General features: G+C 45.9%; 1 protein-coding gene across 4 annotated transcripts; it reads left to right on the top strand.

Moving 5' to 3' along the window:
- Positions 1–700: 700 nt before the first annotated feature.
- FAM177B (family with sequence similarity 177 member B) lies at positions 701–25,173 on the top strand. 4 transcript variants are annotated; one of them, XM_030195983.1, is made up of 6 exons: positions 701–740; positions 5,613–5,689; positions 11,324–11,470; positions 19,314–19,380; positions 22,856–22,953; positions 24,137–25,173. In XM_030195983.1, the coding sequence occupies exons 2-6, from the start codon at positions 5,663–5,665 to the stop codon at positions 24,341–24,343; spliced, it is 546 nt and encodes a 181-aa protein (XP_030051843.1). In that variant the 5' UTR covers positions 701–740; positions 5,613–5,662; the 3' UTR covers positions 24,344–25,173. The 4 variants fall into 4 exon arrangements, with proteins under 4 accessions (XP_030051843.1, XP_030051842.1, XP_030051841.1 ...); XM_030195982.1 differs by lacking the exon at positions 701–740 and adding an exon at positions 3,845–4,109; XM_030195981.1 differs by lacking the exon at positions 701–740 and adding an exon at positions 5,076–5,461.

The following is a 25,173-nucleotide window of genomic DNA, read 5'->3' as shown; positions in this document are numbered from 1 at the left end:
TGGGTTGCTGGCCGCGGCAAAATCAACACCAGCTCTGAGTTGGCGTTAGACTTTGCAGATCATTGGGGAGGAATGGTGAGCCCTGTCCAGCATGCAGTTGCATGCTGGCAGGCCCCCGTTCCCCCCCAAAGCAAATGCGAACAGGGGGCTGGAGGTCCGGTGGACCTCTGGTCCCCCCGACGATCCCACCTCCACCCCCATGTTCAGGGAGGGCTGGAGATCCGGTGGGTCTCCAGCCCCCCCCCCCCAAACCCCCAGAAATCGTGAAGTGGCCACCTCCGGTCAAACGCTCTCCCACCCTCCCACCCAGCGACGGGGGGGGGGGGGGCTGGAGGTCCAGTGGGTCTCCAGCCCCCCCAAACCCCCAGAAATCGTTGAGTGGCAGCCTCCGGCTAAAAGCTCTCCCCCCCTCCTCCCCCCCCGCGTTCTCCTTTGAATACCTGGTGGTCCGTGGTGACAACCCCCCTACCTTTCGTTGGAGGAGGGACACAGCCTGCCTGCCTCCCTCCTCTTCCAGTCGATGCCACTGCAAAATGTCGGTGCCCAGCCCCGCCCATTGCATCCTGGGATGTGCTGGGCGGGGCTACAGACCATGTAAGGGAATCGCTCCCTTACATGGTTTGTAGCCCCGCCCAGCGCATCCCATGATGCAATGGGAGGGGCTGGGCGCCGCCATTTTGCAGCGGCGTCGACTGGAAGAGGAGGAAGGCAGGCAGGCTGCGTCCCTCCTCCAACGAAAGGTAGGGGGCCGGGAGGGGGGTTGTCACCACAGACCACCAGGTATTAAAAGAAGAACGCTGGGGGGGAGGAGGAGGGAGAGCCTTTGGCCGGAGGCAGCCACTCAACAATTTCTGGGGGTTTGGGGGGCTCCCACCGGACCTCCAACCCCCCCCCCCCCGTCGCTGGGTGGGAGAGCATTTGGCTGGAGGCGGCCACTTCACGATTTCTGGGGGTTTGGGGGGTGGAGACCCACCGGACCTCCAGCCCCCCCCCCTCGCTGGGTGGGAGGGTGGGAGAGCGTTTGGCTGGAGGCAGCCACTTCACGATTTCTGGGGGTTTGGGGGGCTGGAGACCCACTGGATCTCCAGCCCTCCCTGAACATGGAGGGGGTGGGATCGTTGGGGGGGACCGGAGGTCCACCGGACCTCCAGCCCCCCCCTCCCCCATCGCTGGGTGGGAGGGTGGGAGAGGGTTTGGCCATGATGTTTTCTGGGGTTTGGGGGGGGGGGGCTGGAGACACACCGGAACTCCAGCCCTCGTTGTTCGGGCCTCGGCAGGCTGTTTGACAGGTTTGGGCTTTTGACAGCCCAGACCTGTCAAACAAGTGCGGGAGGATTGTGCTGAGCGCATGCTCAGGTGCAATTCTCCCGCACTTCTACATGATAAAGATAATAGCGCTGCTTAGATCTGCATGCATTATCTTTGATCATCGATGCAGAAAAGCCCTGCGCTGTCCCAGCGCTATTTTTAGGGTGCTGTTGGAACAGCGCAGGGCTTTGGATCATCTGGGCCCTAGTACACTCTTTATTTTATTTGGATTTTGCTCACACCTTTTTTTTTTCAGGTAGTAGCTCAAGGTGAGATACATTTGGGTACACTGGGTATTTCCCTATTCCTGGAGGACTTGCAATCTAATTTTGTACCTGAGGCAATGGAAGGTTAAGTGAGCAGCAGTGAGATTTGACCTGGCCACCTCTGGATGTCAAGATTGGTGCTCTAGCCCCTAAGCTACTCCTCCACTCCGTAAAGGAGGCTCTGTTTATACCTGAGGCAATGGAAGGTGATGTGGTTTTTTCCACAAGTTTCCAAGGAGAAACAGGATTTAAACATTGGCATCCCCTGGTTCTCAAAACTGTTACAAGAGGTTTTCTCTGAATTTTCTTTTCCTGCATTCAGTGTTTGTAAACTATGTGTGAAGAGAAACAGGAGAAGAACGAAAATGTGTGTACCAGCATTCATGTGAAGCAGACCTCTGGGCCTGAAAGGTTATCTTTGAGCGCTTTTCCATTCTTTTATGATCTTATTTAATATACCAAACTCTGAAACCATCAAGCCCACTGAGGCTGTGGGGAGGGAGCTCTAGCTCACCTCCGATGTTATTGTTCCTGGAAGCAAAGCTATCACTGTACTGCACATGGAACATTTCTCAGCAGATGCTGTTGCTGTACAATTATATTTGTTTGTTTGTTTTATTTAAAACTTAGACAAAAAAATCCTAAACTGATTTTTCATGAAAATTACTTTTTTATTTCTTCATAAAGATTCCTGAATCATGTGCCTGTGTGGGGCAACAGGAAGTCCAAACATCAAACCCAGACATAGGGGCCCTTTTATTAAGCTGTGTAAGCGTCTATGTTTGCCCAACAAGCACCAATTTGGAGTTACCGCGTGGATCTTATGGTAATTTGATTCTTGGTGCGAAAAATAATTTGTATTTTCTGGCACATGTCCACTACACGCACCAAGTGGCATTTCATGCACATAGGTCATTACCATCCGGTTAACACGTGAGACCTTACCGCTGAGTCAATGGCTGGCGGTAAGGTCTCAGACCCAAAATGGACGCACGCCAGTTTTTATTTTGCCGCACGTCCATTTTTGGCAAAAATTTTAAAAAGGCATTTTTTTGCAGGCGCGCTGAAAAATGGATCTGTGCGCGCCCAAAACCCACGCCTACACTACTGCAGGCCATTTTTCATCGCACCTTAGTAAAAGGATCCCATAGCTTGGCGAGTTTGCTTTAATGTTTGGATCATTACTCCCTCGATGTTTACATTAGTGGTCCAGACTTTGTAGAGGTCCCAGAGAAGAATCCATGTGTAGTTTTTCACAGCTTTTTTTTTATTATTATTAATTTGTATTATTATTTTTTTAATGCATGTGATTCAGGGACAGCCTGCTTTGTTCATCAAGAGGTTGACAAATTTTGCATTAATTTGATAAGCTGGAGATTAGATGAATGCAAGAGAGCAAAACAAGACTTCAGCTTTCACCTTTATGTATGACGGCTAAGAGGGGCAACCCCCCCAAATCTAAAAGAGAACTGAAAAGGACCCTAAGGGAGCGATACAGTGAATACAGCTTCACCAATTTAGTATTTGTACAGTTTGTTCTTGTATAATAAATATCGAAACACAGTCCAGCCTGCTAGCTCTTTTTATATTTGGAGGTTTGGGCTTTTAGGAGAACAAAATAAAAATGCACAATTGGGGGTCCTTTTACCAAGCTGGGCTAAAAAGTGTTCAGCACTGGTGTCAGCACATGGGTTTTCCATGCTCTGCCACCAGAGATGGGTTTGTTACTTTTTAAAAGCGCTTAAGTAAAAAATAAAAATACTTGCTTCAAAAATAGTGAAGTAAAAGTAGAAAGTCTTATTTTTAAAAAACGCTCAAGTAAAAGTAATAAAGTACAGCTCTTAAAACTACTTTTTTTTTTTACTTCAAAGTAAAAAGTATTCTTAACAAGTTGGACCACAGAATCTAGTATGCCTACAAGCTAACTTCCAGAGGGTCACACAAGGTCCTTCCTAACAGGGGCCCAGACCCACCTAGTTTAGGCACCAAAGTGCACAGCTTTGTGCCATGGCAGCCGGCAGCTCTCCTGGTCCTCCATCTCCTCCTCCCTGCCTGGCCCTGCCTAAATGATTTTGGTTTTTTTTTTTTTAGTGCAGTGTGCTGCAGGTTTGGGTCCTGATGCGCCAGATTGCGGAAGTCTCCCATGGCACAGGCACTGCCTGCAACATACCCTCGCCACTATGGCCTCAAACTCTGCTACTGCCTTGCTGCTTGTTTCCCAAGTTCCTTCCCCCCCCCCCCCCCCCCCCACCTGCAGTGCGCACAATGGCACTGCACGGAGTGCCACATGGGAAGGCTGACGGCTATGTTGCGGTGCTGCTCCTCACCTCCACACTGTGCCAGATCACGGGTGCCGGACCGGTGCCCTTGTGGATGCGTTCAGCAGCAGCCTTTGTTCAACAGTTTGTTGTTGCTTGATTTGAACCCACACCCCAGCAACACTTTCCTGTGGCCTCACACAACACACAGGCACAGGAACCAGCACAGTGCTCTGCAGACTGCACCACCTGACAACAAGAGCAAGTAGCTGCCCAGGTAAAATAAATATATTTTTAATGTGTAGAATGTAATCAAAATGCTGGCTGCTGTTGGGCTTCTGGGTGGGGATGAGCTCACTGCCTAGGGCAAAAAGATATATTTAATCATTAAATATACCTTTTTTTAACTCTAGATAGTGAAGAGCCCACCCCCACCCAAAGAGAACATTGGGTAGGGGTTGAACATGGGCAATAGCAGGTGGTGAGTTTTTCTTTTCCCAAAAAATTGGCAACCCTTTCAATACTACCTACCAATACATGGCCCAAGATGGGGAGCCTATGTGATTGCCTTGGCATTCTAGTTCTTTAGTACAAGACTTGACTATGCTGAAAAGGCTGCAGAAAACACATGGTCTGATATTTCCAAGAACCTCTCCCTGCTTCTATGCAGGCCAGTGGTGCTCTGATGCTCTGCTTCCCTCTGTGGGAATGACTGGATGATAAGGTTTCACTCCATCACAACATATTTCAGCTTTTGGAATTTTGCCAGCCTAGACCTGTGAGGAAATGTAGGCCTACTTGATATATGACAGAAATCTGTTATGCAATCAGATAAAAAAAAAAGAAACTACCCAATTTGCTAAATTTATAGAGGACACTATCCCGGGGCGTAGCCAGACACCCAGTGGGCCTGGGCCTAAGATGGGTGGGCAGAACTCCGTCTTGTCCTACAATTTGGTCTCTCCCTCTGTCACCTGCATACTATATGGTCTCTCAAACAACCCCCCCCCCCCCCCCCCCAAATACCTTTTAAATAGCAGATTTTCACCAGCAGCAAGCAGCAACCAATACACACTGCTCATGTTGGCCCACAGTATGTATCAGTTGCTGCTTGCTGCAGGCAAAGATCTTCTATTTACAAAGTATGGAGGAGGGACAGTTGTTGGGAGTTTTCGGCTGGTGGGGCTTGGGAATCCCTGCCAGCCACATCATAGGTGTGCTGCTACTGGGTGGGCCTGGGCCCACTCAGGCCCACCCTTGGCTACGCTACTGCACTATCCTGAAGAAAAATACAAAATCATATTAAGTTTACTGACCACTAGCAAAAAGGAAGAAAAACATTTTCTGTTTAAAATTGTACTTTAAAGTTCATTGTAACACAACACCAGATGTAATGATTGGTTAATTCAAGCGAACTTCCTACTTCTGTTCAGATGAAACAATCCTTTGTATAGTGAACACTGCAAACATGAGTTCTGTACCATTATTTCCTTGTTTATTTTTTCACCAATTGAGTCTGATAATGTGAAAGTACATTAAAAGGAACAACCCTGAAGTCAAACAAATGCTAACCAGTGCTGATTAAAAGTGAGAACTGTGCACATCCGGCAGTGGAGGGAATCTACCCAGGCAAGCAGAGCCTGCCTGCCTTATTATAGCAGTGAATGACTTGATCTGCAGTCTACCTCAGAGATTGCCCTGACTGTTGTATTTTCATTTATATAGTTTTTAATAAACCACAGAATCTCATTTCTCTTCTTCTTGCTTCATCCTTAATCAGGGATCAGCTTCTTGGGCAGCGAGGTGAGGACGGCATTGTTCCTGTAGAGAATGGAAGACACGGGGGAAGTTGTACAGGTGAGTCAGGCTGGCTTTGCTGTAGTTGGAAGTGGAATGGTATTGAAAGTTATTAAAGCAGCAGTAACTCTCTTGTGCCATGAGTAGGACAATGGTACTTACTGCGGGGAAAGGAGTAAAACTGTCCTGGAGGTTTTCCTACAATATAGCTTTAGAAAATAGTCAATTCTGCTGGAATCATCTTTTGTCTCTTCTATATATTTGATCATTTTGACTATTCATATTTTTGGACTTAATTCCGTTATCAATAACTGCTTTCCTTTGTTTTGTACATTATCAGTAATTCTTTATTACAACACCAAGTGACATTTAACAATAAACAAATTAACACAATTAGTCAATATAGAAGCTCTTAAGCTCCCCCATCCCCATCTATGTTCCTCTAGCCAAAAAGAAGGGGACATCACCAAATCAGCAGTACTTCTCCCCCAACAAAATCAACACATTGTCCTCATTCTGCATCTGACTTACTCCTTTTGTTCTCAAAATGTCCACTTAGTGCTGTATTTCTCCAACTCCTTCCCACCCTCCCATGCCAATGGTTCTCCTCATCCAATAAGTAGAGTTAGTGTCATTGCACTATAAAATGATTAACCCCCAACTATGTGACACAAAATGTTATAACTGGTGACCATACAGCCTGAAAAATGTTTGCTTTCCTCTCTCAAAACCCATGTCATATTTTCATATTTAATTATTTCCACTCTTCTCTTCCATAGGCCTCCTTCTCCTTTCATTGTTGAGCAATCCCCATTTTGGTTATAGTCATGAAATGGCTGAGCGACTAAATCTTTGTGCTCTGACAATCTACTTCAAGATATCTCTCCAGTAGACAGAAGCCCCAACATTTCCTCTCAGGTCAACCTGACCAGTTCTTTACTCAATCTCATATCTTCCCCCCAAACACCTATATTTTTGGACACTCCCATCACATATGGTTGAATGACCTCCTCTGCCCACATCTTCTCTAACATTTTCTGTTGTTCCTATACATGACTTTGTAATGCAGTCACCTTTAATAAATAGCTGAGCTGTATTTTGGGGCAAACTCACAAATTGCCTTCCAAACCTTCTTCCCAACAGAGTACCCCAACAATTTTTCCCATTCATCTACATGTTCCAGCATAATTGCAATGAACAACTGAAACTGACATTTTAGGAAAAACCATCTGGGGGTTGACCAGCTTGCAATAAGAGCTACCTAATGTCATCATACTCATAAAAAATGGATATTTGAGTGGGTGGTATTACTGCTACTATAACTGTTAGAGTGAGAATGGTATTTGTGAGAAAAGGCTTAAGATAGTGTGATGGATGTCAGCACATAAGGACCATTTGACCCATCTTGACTGCATATGCTATTTCTAGCTTGGGGTATCCAACAGCTATCGGCCATACACTTCCATTGTCCTAGATGTAGCTATTACCCTTCTTTACCATTCTCCCCAATCACTGTGTTAAATATCCAAACTTACAATAACAATTACTTATTTATCATAAACCATATATATTCTTTATTAATACAAACATACTTATTGATTACAAAATGTTCATAAAACAATATATCCATATGAAACTACTACCCATATGTCTCTCATGTGTACCACTCATCAACCCACCCTTCAATCCTCCATTCATCCATCACGCCAAACCGATCCCACTTTAAAATAATTCTCCATCCATGTTATAACGTCAGACAGTAATAGCATAGATCTTGATGTACAATGACCACATCTTTTTTCCCTCAGTTCCTGCACATCATTCTTATCTTGACATATATCACAAATCAATACTTTCCTTTTCCCCAAAACTAGAGAGTACTATATCCTTCAACAAAAGCAAAGATGATTCCCAAAAGGTATATGCCAAGAATAGGAACTATTACAAGAATATGAAGAAAATCATCAAAACGTAAGCTATTTTATCAATAAATCATAGTCCATCTTCCGTGATAATAGGTACTGCAACTTAAATACAAAGAAGCCTTCAATAATAATGCAAATTCTTTCAAATTGACTGGATTCCACCAAAGTTCTTCTTCTTCACATTTCAAATCCTCTAAACTCCTGGATCCCGACAGCTCTGTGTTTCGCAACTTGCGTCATCAGGGGCCAGACTCAAATAGTCTTGAAATACTATCTCAAACTGGATACATCAGATGGAGCACCTGCATAATGGCACTAGTTTCATAAAATGCTAAAGCAGTGGGCAAGAAAGAGTGGGAGTCTTTCCTGCCCCCGAAGAAGCCACAAAATCACCAGGGTTTGTTAAGGTAGGCCTGGGGAGGGCCTACTGATGCTCAAGGGGGCAGAGAGTTTCAGTTTCAGTCGAAAATGCCCTGGAATTTATGGCCAAAACCTGAACCTGGATTTTAGGTCAGTTTCAGTGCTGAAACTGAAACCAAAATTCTAGCCAGTCAGGTTTTTCAGGATACCCACAATGAATATTCATGAGAGAGATTTGCATGTAGTGGAGGCAGTGCATGAGGTGGAGGTAGACTTGGCTGGTCTGCTTCCAGGACCAGGTTTGGGAACCACTGAGCTACAGTACAAATCAAACTCAGTTCCTCAGGTTCTCAGCCCATTGCACTAACCATTAGCCACTCCTCTTCTTCAGGCTCCAGAGGCCAGCTGATTTACAGGATGGCAACCTCTACATAATCATTTCTCCTACTCCTCTCATAATCCCTTGAAGCAAGGAGTTAAGCTCCTACTGGGCACCTGGGTGGGATTCCTCTACATTATTAGCTCCTATCTGAACCCCTTCTGCAGGAGGAAAGACATAGCTCCTTCCTTGCAACTGGGTTTTATACTTCCCTCCAAAACTTTGATTTGAATCCTATTGAATTAGAATCTCTGAGGAATAGCTACTGTAGTCCTTTGACACTTCAGGGGACAGAAAGTTCTGTCCACAGCTGCAATGACATACCATTGTGACAACTTGCTATGCTAGAAAGCGTGTTACTTAACATGGTTTCATTCCTCTCAAGAGATGTGTCCCAGACACTTAGAGGTGAATTATATAAATTGCACCTAAAAAAACTGGCACTGAACCCCCCCCCCCCCCCCCCCACACACACACAGTTAAATGCTATTCTATAAGCCGCGCCTAAAGTTCTTTTAAAAATATTTCCATGTAATTTAATTGAACATCCCATGGTCAAGTTGTGCACTGTTGATGAATTCTGGTTAGTGTCTAATTGTGAATTTGTGTTTGTCATTTTTTTTTATTGTATTGTATACTGCTTTGCTGTGCATTTTTCAAAAGGAAGTTAGTCACTAAATTAAACAGACTAGTTAGTAGAAGCACAGATCTGGAGAAACTGTAAAATGGAGGCAGAAGATGCAGCTGAAAGTATTTGCTTGCTCCTAAAAATGAAGAACCTACTTAAGGGATAAAAAATGGAGCTGGATTTCCCATTAGATGCATGACTGGGGGGGGGGGGGGGGGGGGGGGGGAGGGTTCCTACAGCATACAGAGTACTGTGGCTTAAATCCATGCTAAGTTTGGGAAGGGGGCTCCATGCTTTGACATTACATTATTCAGACACAGACAACCTGGCACAATCCCTTCCCTTCCAGCAGGTGAGAGAGAGCAAAGAGGATTCTATATTTTGGGACCCGTGAGCTGTAAATCCAGCACTAGAAAATTTCACTCTGCATTATTTCTAGAGGTAATCATGCCTTGCAGACTTAATATTAGATTTTCATCATTTTTTTTTTTAGGGGGGGGAGGGGTGGAGAGAGCAAGGAAGAAGACAAAGATAAGAAGTGCAATTCTCCCAGTTTGTTCAAGTCCAAATAATTTCACACTCTTAGAGGGACAGACTGGCAGAGCCTTAACTCACAATATTTCACAAGCCCCCTTTCTCAGTCCAAAGGCCAAGAACAAACTGTCGTTACATCATAGCAACATAGTAGATGATGACACATAAAGGCCTAAATGGCTTGTCCAGTCAGCCCAGTAACGATTAGGGTTGCAATTGCCTCTCCATGCAGGTTTGGTTTATAACTGTTGTTCGCATAAATGCCAGTTCACAGCTGTTTTGAATTGAAGCACTCAGTCTTTGGTTTCCATCCTCTTCTTGACATTTGGGGATCATTTTTTAAAGTCTTTCACCATTTTTGTCTCAATCACCTTCTCTGGGCGGACATCCTAAGCTTGAAGTCTACCTTCGATCATGAGCCCACTAGGCACAGAGAAAGTACCTGCATGTACCCCTGGATTCTATATAGTGGGACTTAAATTGCACACACAAATCCGGTCATATGCTGGATTTGCATGCACAATTTAATTAGTTAACAAGCTAATCAATGCCGATAATTGCCAATTAACAATTATAGACACTAATTGGCATGAATTAGAATTTATACGCACAACTGTCTAAACGTATTATGTAACTAGATGCATGTAAATTCTAAGGCGCATAGCTGAAAACGGGACATGGCCATGGGTGTGGAATGTGCGGGTCATGGGCGCTTCTAAAATCTATGCGTGATGTTATAGAATACACCTGGTCCACGCCTACTTTAGGCATCAGCATGTACACCAAATTTTACTTGGCATAACTGCCCGTGACTAAATTTAGTCGCGTGGACAGGCGCTAGGGTAACTCTATAAACCGTGCTGAAATTTATAAATATGCCTAGATGTATTTTTTTTTCAGCGCTTTAGGCGTGGTTAGAATCCTGCCCATAATGTGTACATCGCCATGTATGTCTAGTAGCACTATAGAAATGATTAGTAGTAGTAGTAGTAGTAGTAGTTCTTGCAGTTTCTTATCATGTCCCCTAGTTCTAGAGCTTTCTCTCCTTTGGAAAATGTTCTCGTGCATTAATACCTTTTGATTATTTAAAGAGCAGTACCATATACCCTTCGACCCTCCTCTCCTCTAGGGTGTACATATTTTGGTTCCTAGCAGAGCAGTCCCACCTCCAATATGATGGCTTTTGTGCTGCCTTGAAGGACACAGGTCACTGTCTGGGTGTGCTCAGAAGGGAAGGGGAAGGACTGCCAATGTAGATGGCGATTAAGTCATTAGGAATGCAGATAGCTGGGTGACTGGTGGACAAGAACATTGGTAACTTGTTTGTCTGATGTGAACTTGGTAGACCTCAAGCATTACCTAGATAGGATTTTAGAAGGTGCTAGTGAGGAGCTGGCTGTCATGGTACATGTGGGTACCAATGACATAGGAAGGTGCAGGAGAGAGGTGGTTCTGGAATCCAAATTTAAGATTTTAGGTTGAAATTTGAAATTCAAATCTCTAGGGTAGCATTCTTAGAGATGTTCCCTGTTTCTTGTGCAGGACTCCACAGGGAGACAGAGCTTTGGAGTCTCAATGGATGAGACAGTGGTGCAGAGATTTAGGAACTGGGCATCTTGGGAAAGGATGGACTCCACTTTAACAGTGTGGAACCAGACTGCTGATGCTAACTTTAAGAGAGAGAGAGAGTTTTTTTAAGCAGATGATGGAGGAAAGCCTACTGCATGGCTCAGTGGTAGGCAACTTCGAACGATACTGGAAGAATGCTGAAGTTAGAATATCCCAATAAAGAGGTTGCCAAAAAAATCACTTCTCAGCCTAACACTGTACTATATTTCTCTGTTGATGTAAAAAGTACTTGCTTTCAGCAGAATAAGCTAGAAGAGGTGGACCTGGGAAAGCAGAGGCGCCCAAAGAGGATCATTAACTTTGTGAGCGGAGAAACCATGGAAGAATACAGCACAGAGGACGAAGAGGAAGATGACAAGCAGAAGGAAATACAAAATGTAGACACAGTAAGCATAAATAACCTCAGATTACTGGGCAATTAATGTATTGGCAAACTGACACATGAACTGGAATTTCCTATCCCTTATGTAAATTACTAATTGCACTACTGAACCATAGGTTTCTCTTTATTCTATACTCAACAGCCTCATTAGCACTGATTCAGTAAGCACCACTGATGGGTTTGTCACTGTACCTGCACTGATTGACAGGGCTGCCGAGAGGGGGGGTTGCCAAGATTCCACGGGCCAAGCCTCCTATCATGCCAATGATCGAGAGAGACTGCTCTGCCAGCAACAGGTCCTTCTTCCTGCTGTATCCTGCCTATGCGGAAACAGGAAGTAACTTCACAGGAGGCGGGACATGGCAGGAAGAAGGACCCATGGCTAGTAGAGCAGTCTCTCTCAATCGCTGCTGCTGGGGCGGGGGCAGCAGAGCCCTGAAGATTGTTTGCCCAGGCCTGGCTTTGCCTCTCAGCAGACATGCTAACTGGCACATTGTATAATCTGTCTATTCCCAGCAACCATCCAGAAGTGGTTAAATTAAGCAGTCATTTGGCCCATGGATTGAGGTATCCAGTTTAGTGTCTTGCTGATCAGTGTCTCTCCTCTTTTTGTTAAGGAAAATATTCCTCTAGCTTTTGAGCACAGTCCTCTAAAGTGTCTCTCATCAGAGCTCCCAGTATTGGAAATACTGATGTCAGACTCTCTGCCATATGACTTGGAGAGCTGTACCCTCTGTGTACTGCTCAGCATTTCAAACTACCACACCAATGATCACAGCACCTCCCCCCATCAGACATATCTAGCCCTCTTATTCCAAACCTTAGAAGTCTCTTTCCCATGCTATCCTCCCCATCCCTATAATAAACCAGTGACCTCTTTGGGGCAGGAAAGAGCTCTGTCCCGTATCGGCGCCGATTCAAAATGGCCACCGAGAGAGACCTTGCAAGACTTTTGCAGAAGTCTTGCGAGGCCGCTTCAACTCTCAGCGGCCATTTTGAATTGGCGCCAGGACTGGAGTCAGCAAACAACAGTCTGCAGGTGCTCCGGGCAGGAAAGAGGGGGCTCTTTCCTGCCCCGAAGAGGTCACTAGACCACCACGGCAGTACAGTAAGGGGAGAGGAGGATAGGACGCCACTAGGCCCGCCCACCTGCCCAGTGGCGTTCCTAGGGGCGCTGACACCTGGGGCGGATCGTCGATGCGCCCCGCCCCCTGGGTGCAGTGCCCCCCCCGGAACAGCGCGCCCCCCCCCGGCGAAATAACCCCCCGGGTGCAGCGCAACCCCCCCGGCGAAAGAGCCCCCCCCCAGGTGCACGCCACTGGGTGGGGGGGGGTGCCGCGCGCCTGTCGGCTCTTCGTTTCCATGCTCCCTCTGCCCCGGAACAGGAAGTAACCTGTTCCGGGGCAGAGGGAGCATGAAAACGAAGAGCCGACAGGCGCGCGGCACCCCCCCCCAGCGGCGTGCACCCGGGGCGGACTGCCCCCACCGCCCCCCCTTGGTACGCCACTGCACCCGCCTACCCGTTTGTCTGCAAATCCGAACAAACGGGCAGGCTGGCAAAACCCACCTGGTTGCCTGGCCATGTCCTCAAAACGAGGACATGTCCAGGTAAAACCGGACATATGTTGGTAACCCTAAGTCCTGTGCTAATGGCCTCCAGTGCTTGTGTTTGCTTTTGATCATTGGCCTGCTAGTGAGAAAACAGGACTGCTACAACATCTCCACTGCACCTTGGCCACTGGTACAAAACAGAGACAGACCCTCAACAAATATGAAACAAGGAACCACAAACCAGTAACAAAGACATGAAGGCAAAACAGTGAACTGGAAACCTCAAGAAGTCCAGACTTTGCATGTACAGCAATAGTAAAGAAATAGACACTAAAATGCAAGATATCAGAGGCAGGTCCGGCAGTCCAGGCTTCTCTTGTTCTTCCCACCACAGTCTGTCTCCTCCTCACTTTGATATTCTTAAAAAGTTTATTTCCCTTCAAAGAGGGGCCCTGGCGTGGCAGCCAATCTCACTAGCTGCCTGTGGCTGCCCTGGAGCTTTCCCTCTCTGCTGCAATCCACCCCCTCTGATGTAATTTCCTGTTTCCACCTGGATGGATTGCGGCAGAGAGGGAAAGCTTCGGGACAGCTGGAGGCAGCCTGTGAGGATGGCTGCCACCCCTCTGAGAAAGGAAATAAAAATTTTAAAGAAAACCGCAAGGTAAGGGGAAGGAAGGGAAATTGTCTGTGGTAGGACGAAGGGGAAGAGATGCTCAGATCGCGTAGTGGCGTAGCCAGACTGCCAATTTTGGGTGGGCCTGAACCCAAAGTGGGTGGGCACAAAAGTTTCTCTGTACCCCCCTCCCCCAGCAAACTTTAGTCACACTAATCAGATGCATTTGTCACACAGGGTAAAGTGCTGCTTTTCAGTGCATCAGATTTCAGACAATTTATTTAATAGCCTAACACCCTTTTCAATGAGCTTTCAGAGGCCAAAACCTCCTGCCTAAGGTCAATATAATCAGGGCCGTGCCTAGGGTCTCTGGTGCCCCCCTGCAGACTATCAGTTGGCACCCCCCCCCCCCCCCCTCCGTCTAGCAGAGCAGGAACAGAAGGGAGCAGGCAAGTAAGCCGGACCTCAGGAAAAAATAGCATTGTATGTATCCCTCATTGATAAGTCTCTGACTCTAAAGTTTAGCAATTTCATTAAAGCAAAATGTATTTTCATAACACTTCAAAGATTTCCAACTCAAAATAGGAATGCTAATTCAAAATGTGAGCAAAGTCCTCTTAGTTTCCAAAGATTCTTTTTCTAATCTCCTTTGCACCAAAGGATATAATTCAGATCAAACATTTGTCTCTGATCAACTATCTCAGATCAAATATTTATTTCAGATCAAATATTAAGGTTTCCTTGCTTACAGTCACTTAAATCTACCTAGCCTTTATATAGCTTATAAGATTTAAACACTCTTAAACTGAAATTCACCCTTTTCTATTCTTCATAAACTTCAAGTAATCCTGAAATATTCAGATCCTTTTTCACTAGAGAAACCTCAAACTTCAATCTCCACCAACCTCTTTTCATTCATATTTTCTCATTTACCACATAATCTGGCAGTCTTTTATAATTTCAGTCAACACACACAGGTAGGGTTACCATATGGCTCCAGAAAAAGGAGGACGGATTGAGCCAGCCGGGGTTTACTTCCATTGCTTTCAATGGAAGTAATTGAGCCAGCCGGGTTTTACTTCCATTGCTTTCAATGGAAGTAAAACCCGGCTGGCTCAATCCGTCCTCCTTTTTCTAGAGCCATATGGTAACCCTACCACAGGAACTCACAGCTGCATGTCTCTCTTGGCCAAACCGACGGTCAGTTGCTGTCTCATTCTGTTCCCTTCCGGGCAGATTTCTAACAGAAGCTGATCATCCAATCAGAGAGCTCTATTTGAATGCAGATTAACATACAGACACTAATGGGAATTTTTAGTGAAAAACACTAGATAAACCCTTCGTTTTTGGACCAAACTTCACACTTTTGATCAGAGCCATGCCCTAACATTAAGGCTGTAAACACTTCCATCATTTTTTATTCATAAATATGCAAATGAGAACCTCCCAAAAACGGACTAATTTGCATATGATTTAAACAAATCTGAGCATATGGCAACCAAGTACAGACTCCCAGCACCTGAATTATGCAATTAGATTTAATACAAATACTTTGAAAACTTATTTTTAGCACTTTTAAAATTTCAGGTTCTCTTTCATTTGAATGCTGTTCAAGCTCTGAAGCTCACCCTGAGTGAGGAGTTACCACAGCATATATAGCAATTTGGTTGCATTCTCTCAAATAACTTGAAGAGCCTGCCTGCCTCAGTGAATATTGCTGTGTTGCTTTCACTTCCGGTTTGCCATGAAAAGGAGAGCAGGGGCGATTGCAACTTCAGGTATGAGATTTTGCAGGTGAGTGGAAGGCAGGGACCACAGGGCAGCAGCACCCCTCAAAGGCAGGCGCCCCCTGCCTTGCTTACCTTGCTTACCGCATTGGCATGGCCCTGAGTATAATGCTGTTACAGTATCCTCTCCGGACCTAAGGAAGGAAGTTTTGGTCTCTGAAACTTTATTAACAAAGGTACCATATTACTTTATCCTAAATTAAAAATAAATTTATTTTCTTTACCTTTGTTGTATGGCCATTTACGTTTTCTCATTGTGTTGCTCCCAGTCTCTAGATTCTGCTTTCCTTCGTTTTCACGTAACTCTTCTGCCACGGTTTCCTGGCCATTTCTCATTTTTCTCTCCTTTTTCTTTGCTTTCTTCAATATTTTTCTGCCTCTCTCTCTCTCTCTGTCCAGATTTAATTCATTCTTACTATCCATTCTTTAATTTCCTTCATCTACTTATGGCTTTTCATCTTTTTCTCACCCTTGTTCTCCCCATGCCCCTTCCTCTTATTCTCCAGTCTTTCACTACTCTCCTTTTCCATCCAGCAGCTCTCTTCTTTCTCTCCCCATCCTTCCAGTGTCTCCCCTCTCTCTCCCCATCCTTCCAGTAGTCTCCCCTCTTTCTTTCTGCATTCTTCCATCCAGCGTCACCTCTTTCTCCCTACCCTTCCATTCAGCGTCTCCCTCTTTCTCTCCCCATCTTTCCACCCATCTACCCTCTCTCCTGATCCTTCCATCTAATGTGTCTCTCTACCTCCTTCTAACCAGTGTCTCTCTATCTCTCTACCCTTTTCTGTTCAGTGTCCCTTCTCTCTCCACATCCTTCTAGTCTCTCCCCTTTCTCTCTGCATCCTTTCATCCATCTCCCCTCTTTCTCTCCCTATCCTTCCATCCAGTGTCTCTCTCCCCATCCATCCGTTTTCCCTCATTCTCTCCCCATCCTTCCATCTGCTTTTTCCCTCTTTCTCTCCCCATCCTTCCTTCTGCTTTTTCCCTCTTTCTCTCCCCATCCTTCTATCTGCTTTTTCCCTCTTTCTCTCCCCATCCTTCCATCTGCTTTTTCCCTCTCCCAATTCAGGCCCGCCAGCGCCAGCCCTAGCTCCCATTACCGGCCACTGCTGCTTTTTCTATTGAGCAGCAGGGCCGGCGCTACAAAAAGAAGAAGTACTCAGCTGACTGAGCTGAGCGCCACCGCCAACGCTAACAATGAGAAAAAATGTTTTAAAAAAAAAAGCGCGGCACCTCCGCAGGCAGCCTTGAGGCATTGGCTGCTGGCTCTGCAGGCTCCTCCCGTCTCTTACATCACTGCCCCTGGAGCGACGCAGGGGCAGTGATGTAAGAGATGGGAGGAGCCTGCAGAGCCAGCAGCCAATGCCTCAAGGCTGCCTGCGGAGGTGCCGCGCTTTTTTTTTTTTCAACTTTTTTTGTCGTTAGCGCTCAGCTCAGTCAGCTGAGCGCTTCTTCTTTTTGTAGCGCCGGCCCTGCTGCTCAATAGGAAAAGCAGCAGTGGCCGGTAATGGGAGCTAGGGCTGGTGCGGGCTTGGAGGAAAAGTGGGCGGGCAGTATCTATGCACTTGGTGGGTGGGCCAGAGCTGAAATTGGGTGGGCCTGGGCCCACCCAGGCCCACCCGTAGCTACGCCCCTGGTGTAGTAGCAATGCAGGTGGGGAGATCAGGGGAGGGGGGATCAGGGCCCCCATCCTTAATTTCTGTACCAGGCCCCACCATGCCTAAAACCGGCCCTGATCAAAGGTGTGCATTTCCAAAGCTCCCAAACTGTACAAGGAAAGACACTTGAACTCTACTGATAAAAATCCAGATAATCTCAAACGCCAGAGGACACCATTGGGGGGCTTTAAAAAGCCATGCTAGCGATTCCTGCATGGTAAATGAAAGTAAGCCCATAGTAATTGAATGGGCTTCCTCTCATTTACTGTGCAGGAATCGCTAGCGTGGCTTTGTAAAAGAGGCTCCATATGATTAAGCATCACAAATCGGCTGTGGATATTTTTCATGGGTCAAAAACCTCCATTTAATATTTTGATGTTTTTATATTATTTTATTTTAATTATTTTGATTTTTCAACTTTTTCTTCAAGTACTTATACAAATATTTCCAAAAGCTAAAATATTTCAATTAGTAAATTCAGATACTTTTTCCTATCTTTGTTGTTTGAGCATTTTATTTTCCTAATCACGGTGGTCCAGTGTCTATTTTCTGCCTATTCTGTTTTTCCTGTTTTTGCAGGATCCCCTGTCCATTTGACATTTCTTCTGTCTCCATGTCCACCATCCATCTTCCTACTGTGTCCCTATTGGTCCCATCCAGCATCTCCATTCTGTGTTCCTTCCCTATCCTCCCCTTACATTCAGCATCTTCCCTCTGTATCTCTCTTTCTTTCTTTCCCTCTCCTGCATTTCACCCTGTTTGTCTACCCCGCCCTACCCTATTCCACCCCATTGTGTCCAGCATTGCCTCTGTGTATCCCTATCCTTTCTCCATTCAGCACTGCTCATCTTTGTCCCTTTCCTTATGTTTTCTCCATGCCCTGCATCTCTTCTCTGTCTGCCTGACCCTCCACTCTCCTCTTTCCTTCCTCCTGCACTGTGGTCTGTATGTCTTCCTCTCCCCCCAACCCATTTCATAGTCCAATATATCTTCCACTCTCTTCCACTCCTTCAATCTGCTCTCTATCTTTCTCTCTCCCCCTCATCTATCCTCTCTTTCCCAGTTCTAGCACCTCTCCTTCCCTCCACAAGTCCAGTGTTTCTCCCCTTTCTTTCCACCCCAACCTCACAGTTCCAGTGATTCTGATTCTCCCTCTCCTCCCTGTGGCAGTGGCGTAGCTACAGGTGGGCCTGGGTGGGCCCAGGCCCATCCAGTTAGGGCTCAGGCCCACCCAACAGTAGCACACATTTAGCTTGGCCAGACTTCCCCTGATGGTAACAAAAACACTTCTTTCCACGATAGTTTTCAGCGCATGCTTGCTGCAGACTGCCAAGGTGCAGAGAAACATTTTTCCACCAGCTGAGATATTTTTTTGGTGTTGGGGGGAGAACACTTGGTGCCCACCCACTTCTTGCCTAGGCCCACCCAAAATCTGTTGTCTGGCTATGCCCCTGCCCTGTGGTCCAATAGTGCTGCTAATTTGTCTTGATCGTTGCCAGTAGCGACACCGCAGCAATTAAGGCAGGCTGCCTCCGTCTTCCCAGTGATGCCTTCCTCCCATGCGGAACAGGAAGTTACATCAGAAGAGGGCAGGAGGCATCACTGGGAAGACAAAGGCAGCCTGCCTTAATCGCTGCAGTGTCTACTGGTAGTGATCAAGGCAAATCAGCAGCAGCATCAGACCAAGGAGAGATGCCTGGGAGAGAGAAGCCAACAGTGCCTAGAGGGGAAGGGGGGGAGACCAATTGCTGCAGTGAGAGCAAATAGGCTGGATTCTAGCTGCTGCCAGCTTTAAAATTGGAGGTGCCTCTTATACGCGTTCCTATGATCAGGCACCTCTTTGGCCACCAGTGGAGGGGGGGGAGGCTGGGCACCCCTGTAACTACGCCACTGCCTAGGAGGGAAATTACAAAGCAGAACTGGGTGTGCTAATGGGGCCACAGCCCAATTAATTTTTTGCTGTACATGGTATCAGCAGCCAGTGAGCTCAGGAGGAGTGATAAGGCTGCAGGTTGGTTTGTTCTTTCCTCAACCAGACAGGTATTCTGCTGTCCCTCTGCAGGGCATTACTACAGAGTGGGAAGCTTGCCTTTTAACTGGTAATCTGTGCATGATCATGTTGTACTATGATTATTTACTATGTAGTATTAGTATCTAGTACTGTACAAAGGCAGGGAGATGTTATTTTAAGTGCTCAGAGATGTATATTTTAATATTGTGACTTATTTTCTTGTGTTTAAGTCGACTCTTTCCTGGGGTTCCTATCTCCAATTTTGGCTAATGAGAATTGCAACGTCGTCATTTTTTAGTAAGTACAGATACAATACAATCAGACAACCATATTATTTAAAGTGTGTGAAAGTATTCATTAACGCACACCCTATGTGAGACGTTGTGTAGTCATCTCATGGCATGTGGGTGCATGATATGCTTAACAGAGAAAACAGAAGAACGAAGAATGCTTAATAATTATCAGCTCAGAGCCTAGGAAAACAGTGAAGACATTTCAAAACGTTGTAGAGGACTAGATTCTGAAAATGCCACCAAATTTGAGCGCTAAGCATAATTCTATAAACGGTCTCTGAGTTGGGTGCCATTTATTTATTCACAGCATTTTTATCCCACATTTTCCAATTAGTGTTGCTTCAATGTGGCTTACAAGGAACTAACACAACAAAAAAATGGGGTGGAGAGGGCCCAATGTCAAGAGATCAGTCGCCACACACAAGGGTAAGATGCTCCAGAAAAACCTTTATTTGGACCCAAAACTTTTTAGCAGCGCGTCATAGGAAGTGCTTGTCAACGTTTTTGTGATTCTTATTAATGATCATTAAATGCTCCATCAATCGATATATCATCGAATATTCATCGATTGACCCCTGAAGAAGGCTGATATAGCCGAAACACGGACCATGTTGAGTCCAAATAAAGGTTTGTCTGGAGCATCTTACCCTTGTGTGTGGCGACTGATCTCTTGACATTGGGCCCTTTCCACCCCATTTTTTTGTTGTGTTTGATTGCTGTGGAGAGTGTGAACCCTGCTCTGTTTTTACAAGGAACTAAGAAATATAATAATATAGGGGACCTGAATTTGCATAGAATCGAAGTGGCTTGAAGAGAGATAGGGGAAGAAATGAGGCAGGAGGAAATATGAAGGAGAGGGGAAGGGTGGCAGGCTGGAGAGGTGAATCTATTAGTGGAAGGTAATGCGGGGTCATGACCAGGCAAGGAATGGAGGGGACGTTGCTGTGTAAGAGTGATGACTATTCATAGCTGATTCACAGTGGAAGGATTTTTTGAAGAAGTGGGCCTTTTGTTTACGAAAGATCAGGTAAATATCTAGGCTCCTCAATGCGTTGGGCAGTGCTGCCCAATGCAAGATGCCACCTGAGGTGGAGCTAAGATGCCGCCCCCCCAGGCCGAGATGCCTCTCCCCACCCCATGCCAAGATGCCTCCCCCTCCCAAGCCAAGATGCTGCCCCCTGCTTCCTACCTCCAGCCCATTCATGGCGTTTACCTTTTTCATCACATTCTAAACCCGGCAGTGATTCCCATAAGCTGCCCTGCCACCGGAACCCGCCTCTTCCCTTTACTGTGGCTGCCTGAGCCTTTGACGAAACAGGAAGTTACATCAGAGAGGTGGCTGCAGTAATGGAAAGAGTAAGGTGCTGGTGGAAGGGCAGTGTATGGGAGTTGCTGCCGCTGCCAGGCTTGGAATGTGACGAAACAGATAAATGCCGCGAAAGAGGTGGAGGAAGGAAGGAGAAGATGCCACTCCCCAAAGAGTGGGGAGATGCTGCTCCCTGAAGAGTGCTGCCCAAGGTCCCCGCCTCAGGTGGCCTAAGGGTCAGGCCGCCCCTGCTTTAGGGAGTGCATTCCAGCTCTTAGTGCATAGGTAGGTGAAGCTTGATTAGTAAACTGTTTTGTGTCATACACCATGGCAGTTGGGGAAGTGTAGTGTGAATAGTGCGTAGAGCTGGGATCCGCACCCAATTTTGGGCACAAGGATTTACACCAACTGAAACCTGGTGTAAATCCTCATGCCTTCTATAACACTGCACACAAATTCTAGGAATACCCATGATCCACTCATTGCCACACCTTGTTTTTGGATCCGTGTGAAAAATTTACATGCGTACCTTTGTAGAATCCCGGCTAGGAAGATGTGTGCACAAATACTAATTGTTGCCAATTAGCGCCAATAATTGTTGGCATCCAGTTATTGGTTCAATTAAAATGCATATGTAAATTGGGCACGTGGCCAAATTTGTGTGCATAGCTTTGAGTGCCATCTATAGAATTTGGTGGAAAATGTATAACAAGAAGGCGCAGCTGGCTTTGTCATGCAAATCACTGAAATAGCTGTGTGGAAAAATCAAAAATCAGGACTGATTTGAAGCACTGTTCTCCTACTAAAGTTGCAGTTTTCTTTGACCAACACTGCTCTGATTTACTGTCTTGTTAAACTTGACATCAGTGTCTGATTCCAAGTCTGTCATTAATGCAGCAAGCGTGCCATCTTATGGCCATTCTGTGAATAATTGGTGATTGTGGTCTGATGGACCCCAACCCCTCCTGGATCCCCCTGAGCAAAATATCCCTGATGGGTCAGTGAACCTAGACTCTCTGCATCCCTCCTGGTCCCCCCCCCCCATGCAAAACTTTCCTGGTGATCCAGTGGACCCCAATCCCCCACCCACACACACACCCTCCCAGCCTCCCCATGCAAAAATTGCCATGGTGGTTTAGTGACTCCTTCACCTCCCATACACATACCTCTGTTGGAGGCAGGAGGGCAGGTGCAATGCTTCCTCCCTTCTGCCTCTGGGGCCCACCTTCTCAAAATGGCATTGCCCACCCCTGCCTGGTGCATCCTGGGATGCACTGGGAGAGGCTAAGCACCATATAAGCCTCTCCTAGTGCTTCCCAGGATGTACCAGGCAGGGGCTGGATGCTGCCATTTTGAGAAGGCGGGCCCAGAAACAGGAGGGAGGAGGCATTGCTCCTGCCTCCAACAGGGGTATGCTCCTGCCTCCAACAGGGGTATGTGTACAGGAGGGGAGGGGATCACTAGACCACCAGGGCAATTTTTGATTGAGGGGGTATGGGGGGGGGGTTGGGATCTACTGGACCATCATGGATTTTTTGCTTAGGGGCAGGAGGTGGTTTGGGGGGGGGGGCCAGGATCCACTGGATTTTCTGGAAGGGAAGGGGGGCCACTAGACCACCACAGAGTATTTTAAGTTGCACGGGGGGGGGGGCTTGAGAGGGTGTCTGCTGGACTCCAATGGACCCCATCTTGAGCCCCCTTTCCTGCACAACTCAAAAAGTTAATGTTGGCTGCTGTCAATTGCAATTGACAGTTTTGAGTCAGAAACAGCGACTGATGCATGATGCACAAAGGGGAATCTATGCATCTCATTTGCATTCCATCTGCATAAGTCACTGTTTCTGACTTGGTATTTTCTCCCACAATAGCCGTATTTTACAGCTTCCTTTGTGCCTCGGCTCCTTGGTTCCTTAAACAGCAAGGCTGGCAGACACTGTGAGGTGTTCAAACCCCCGTGGTGCTAATTTTGGTTTCTTTCAGAGATCTGGGGGGATGCAGGATAGCTTATAGAATATCTTAGTACAAAGCAAAGCAAACTACTATCACTTCCTTTAGATCCCACTTCCGTTTAGGCATTAGCCAGATTATAATTAAATCATTAAAGTTACTTTTTCTTGTTTTATTTTTTCATTGTGTTTTTTCCAGCTGTTCTCTCTCTTGTGTATTTCCTTAGCTTGTGATTTTCTTGGTGGCAAGCTTGCATCTCTCCTTGGACTCAATCTGCCCAAATATCAATATGCAATAGATGAACACTACAGGACAGAAAATGAGGTAAATGAATTCTGTGCTCAGGGTCATTAGGAGGCATATTTTCAAAGCACTTAGCCTTCCAAAGGGGGTGTCGTTAAAGACTATGGTTTATTTTATCACATCAAATGTGTAGAGGTTCCTGGGACAGTCAATATGAAAACCGTGTGAAGTCTTCCACTTCACACCAGGCAGGCAAGTGACCAAGTGATCTCCACCAGCTACCCAGCTATCTACATGCCTAATGATGGAATCTCCAAAGAAAATGGTGGTCCTAACCCTTTCCTCCTGGGCAGAAGCCCCTGGAGACATATCCTCAGTGCAGAGTATATTGCATCCCTTCTTGCTACAGGATCACTTTCTGTTTCTCCATGCTGATGCTCTCCCTTCAGGTGGTCTTTCTCCTCTGTGGCAGTGCAGAGCTTGCCAGACAGGAAGTGGCATTTCTCTACTATGTCTCTGTAGGCCTCCTCTACAGACCTCTCTGTCTTCCTCAGCTCTTCCAAGTCTGCTAGTCTAGCCTCCAGAGATAAGACCTGTTCCCTGAGTGCTAGGAGCTCTTTGCACCAAGTACACACATAAGACCTCACCAACTGGGAGATAATCAAGCATGGACAGTATCAGGCCATTCAGATGGATTTTCAGCCTGATACTAGCCCCATCTTGCTGTTGGACTGCTGCCTGTAGCTTATTATTGGTGATTTCTTAAGTTGCTAATAGAGTAGGAGTATATATCTTTATTGTTATTAATAGGTTCACTTCAATCGACCTAAGTAGACACTATTTCTAAGAGCTAATTAGAGGCTGACAGAGATGCCCTAATTAACTTTCTAGCCTCCTAATTGGTTGAAGGGCCTATAAATCAGATATCAGGCCAGATGTGGGTAGGAACTAGGATGGATGAAATTAAACTTTAAATTGAGGCTTCCTGTGACTATTAGCTGTGTTCTATACTGATACTATGGCAAACTCTGAAATAGTCCCTTTAAATGCTAGCCTATGGAATTGTAACAGAGACTTGAAATGCTGAAAAACTATTCTCTAAACTGCCTTTGATAATTAAGCAGAATAACTTAAGATAAGACACTGAGGTTACTTATTTAACTCTGTCTACCTTTCCTCAAGTTTAAAGCAATTTCCCAGCAAATACTTACCAGTGAAGTTCTCTCCCTCTCTGAAAGTCCTCTTTTTCTCCACTTCTTTCCAGGGGAGCAATGATGAGGATGAGGATGAGGATGGAGGTGTAGTGGCTACATCGCATGAAGCTGCTGCTCTGAGAGAGAAGCAACATTTTCCAATGCAAAGTGTGGCATACGGGTCAATATCTTCACCTAAAAACACCATTTCTCTTGCTGAGAAAACCACAGAATATGGCCTAGGAAATCTAAGCTTTTCAACGAGGAATGTAGAATAAAACAGGGGCTGTGCTGCAAATCCATAAGGAAAAGGGTGTTCAGGGAATCAAGGAGAAGTCTTTTGATTGTAGACAGCAGGTCTGTCCCTAAGACTGTTCACAGCACCAAATATTGACAACTGAGTCAATATTCAGCAGGAGCGACAAGCATAATAATTTAAATGCTGGAGTTTAAATGAATACACATATTGAACACCACTATACAGTATGTATAATGGGTCACAGCACTGGTGATATGCATTTAATTTAGACCCTGCTATTCATCAACTTAACCAGACAGGGGGCAGTTCTTCAGGTCATCTAAAGCGTGTTAGCTAAGTGTGAATTCTATAATGGCAATTGCATGTGTATTTGCCATTATAGAATACAGAATAAGTCAGCAGTTATGCGCTTAACTTTAGGTGTGAGCTTTTAACCTATCTCAATGGCTGGTGTAAATGGTTGCGTTTAGTTGCTGTCAGATAGGCTCATAAATGCCTTAGGACTAGATTCTGAATATGGCATCCAAAATGTAGGCACACAGGAATAACGCGTGTAGCACTATTCTATAAACCAGCAAGATGTGGTTTATAGCATAGCGCATGGGGGGGGGGGGGGGGGGAATGTGCATACATTTAGGCACGGCCAATCACGTCACTGAAAGCCTGGTGTAATGCCCGCCCTTAAATTAATGCGTGTTCCCCTGAATTCTATACCAATTGGCGTAAATGTGATTGACACCCCTGACATACCTACACTCTTCCCATGGCTGCACCACCTTTTCAGCTATGCACGTTGAAATTTATTTGTACCTATTTATAGAATATGTCTAAAAAGAAGCGCATATAAAT

Source organism: Microcaecilia unicolor, chromosome 3 (assembly GCF_901765095.1).
Source record: "Microcaecilia unicolor chromosome 3, aMicUni1.1, whole genome shotgun sequence".
Classification (NCBI taxonomy): domain Eukaryota; kingdom Metazoa; phylum Chordata; class Amphibia; order Gymnophiona; family Siphonopidae; genus Microcaecilia; species Microcaecilia unicolor.
Note: the sequence above shows the minus strand (reverse complement) of the source record. Positions and strands in the feature narration are given on the sequence as shown.

Coding starts and splice junctions, on each gene's coding strand:
- FAM177B (XM_030195983.1), top strand. CDS start 5,663: ATGGAAGACACGGGGGAAGTTGTACAG. Junction 11,471..19,313: donor AAATACAAAATGTAGACACA/GTAAGCATAAAT, acceptor CTTGTGTTTAAG/TCGACTCTTTCCTGGGGTTC. Junction 22,954..24,136: donor ACTACAGGACAGAAAATGAG/GTAAATGAATTC, acceptor ACTTCTTTCCAG/GGGAGCAATGATGAGGATGA.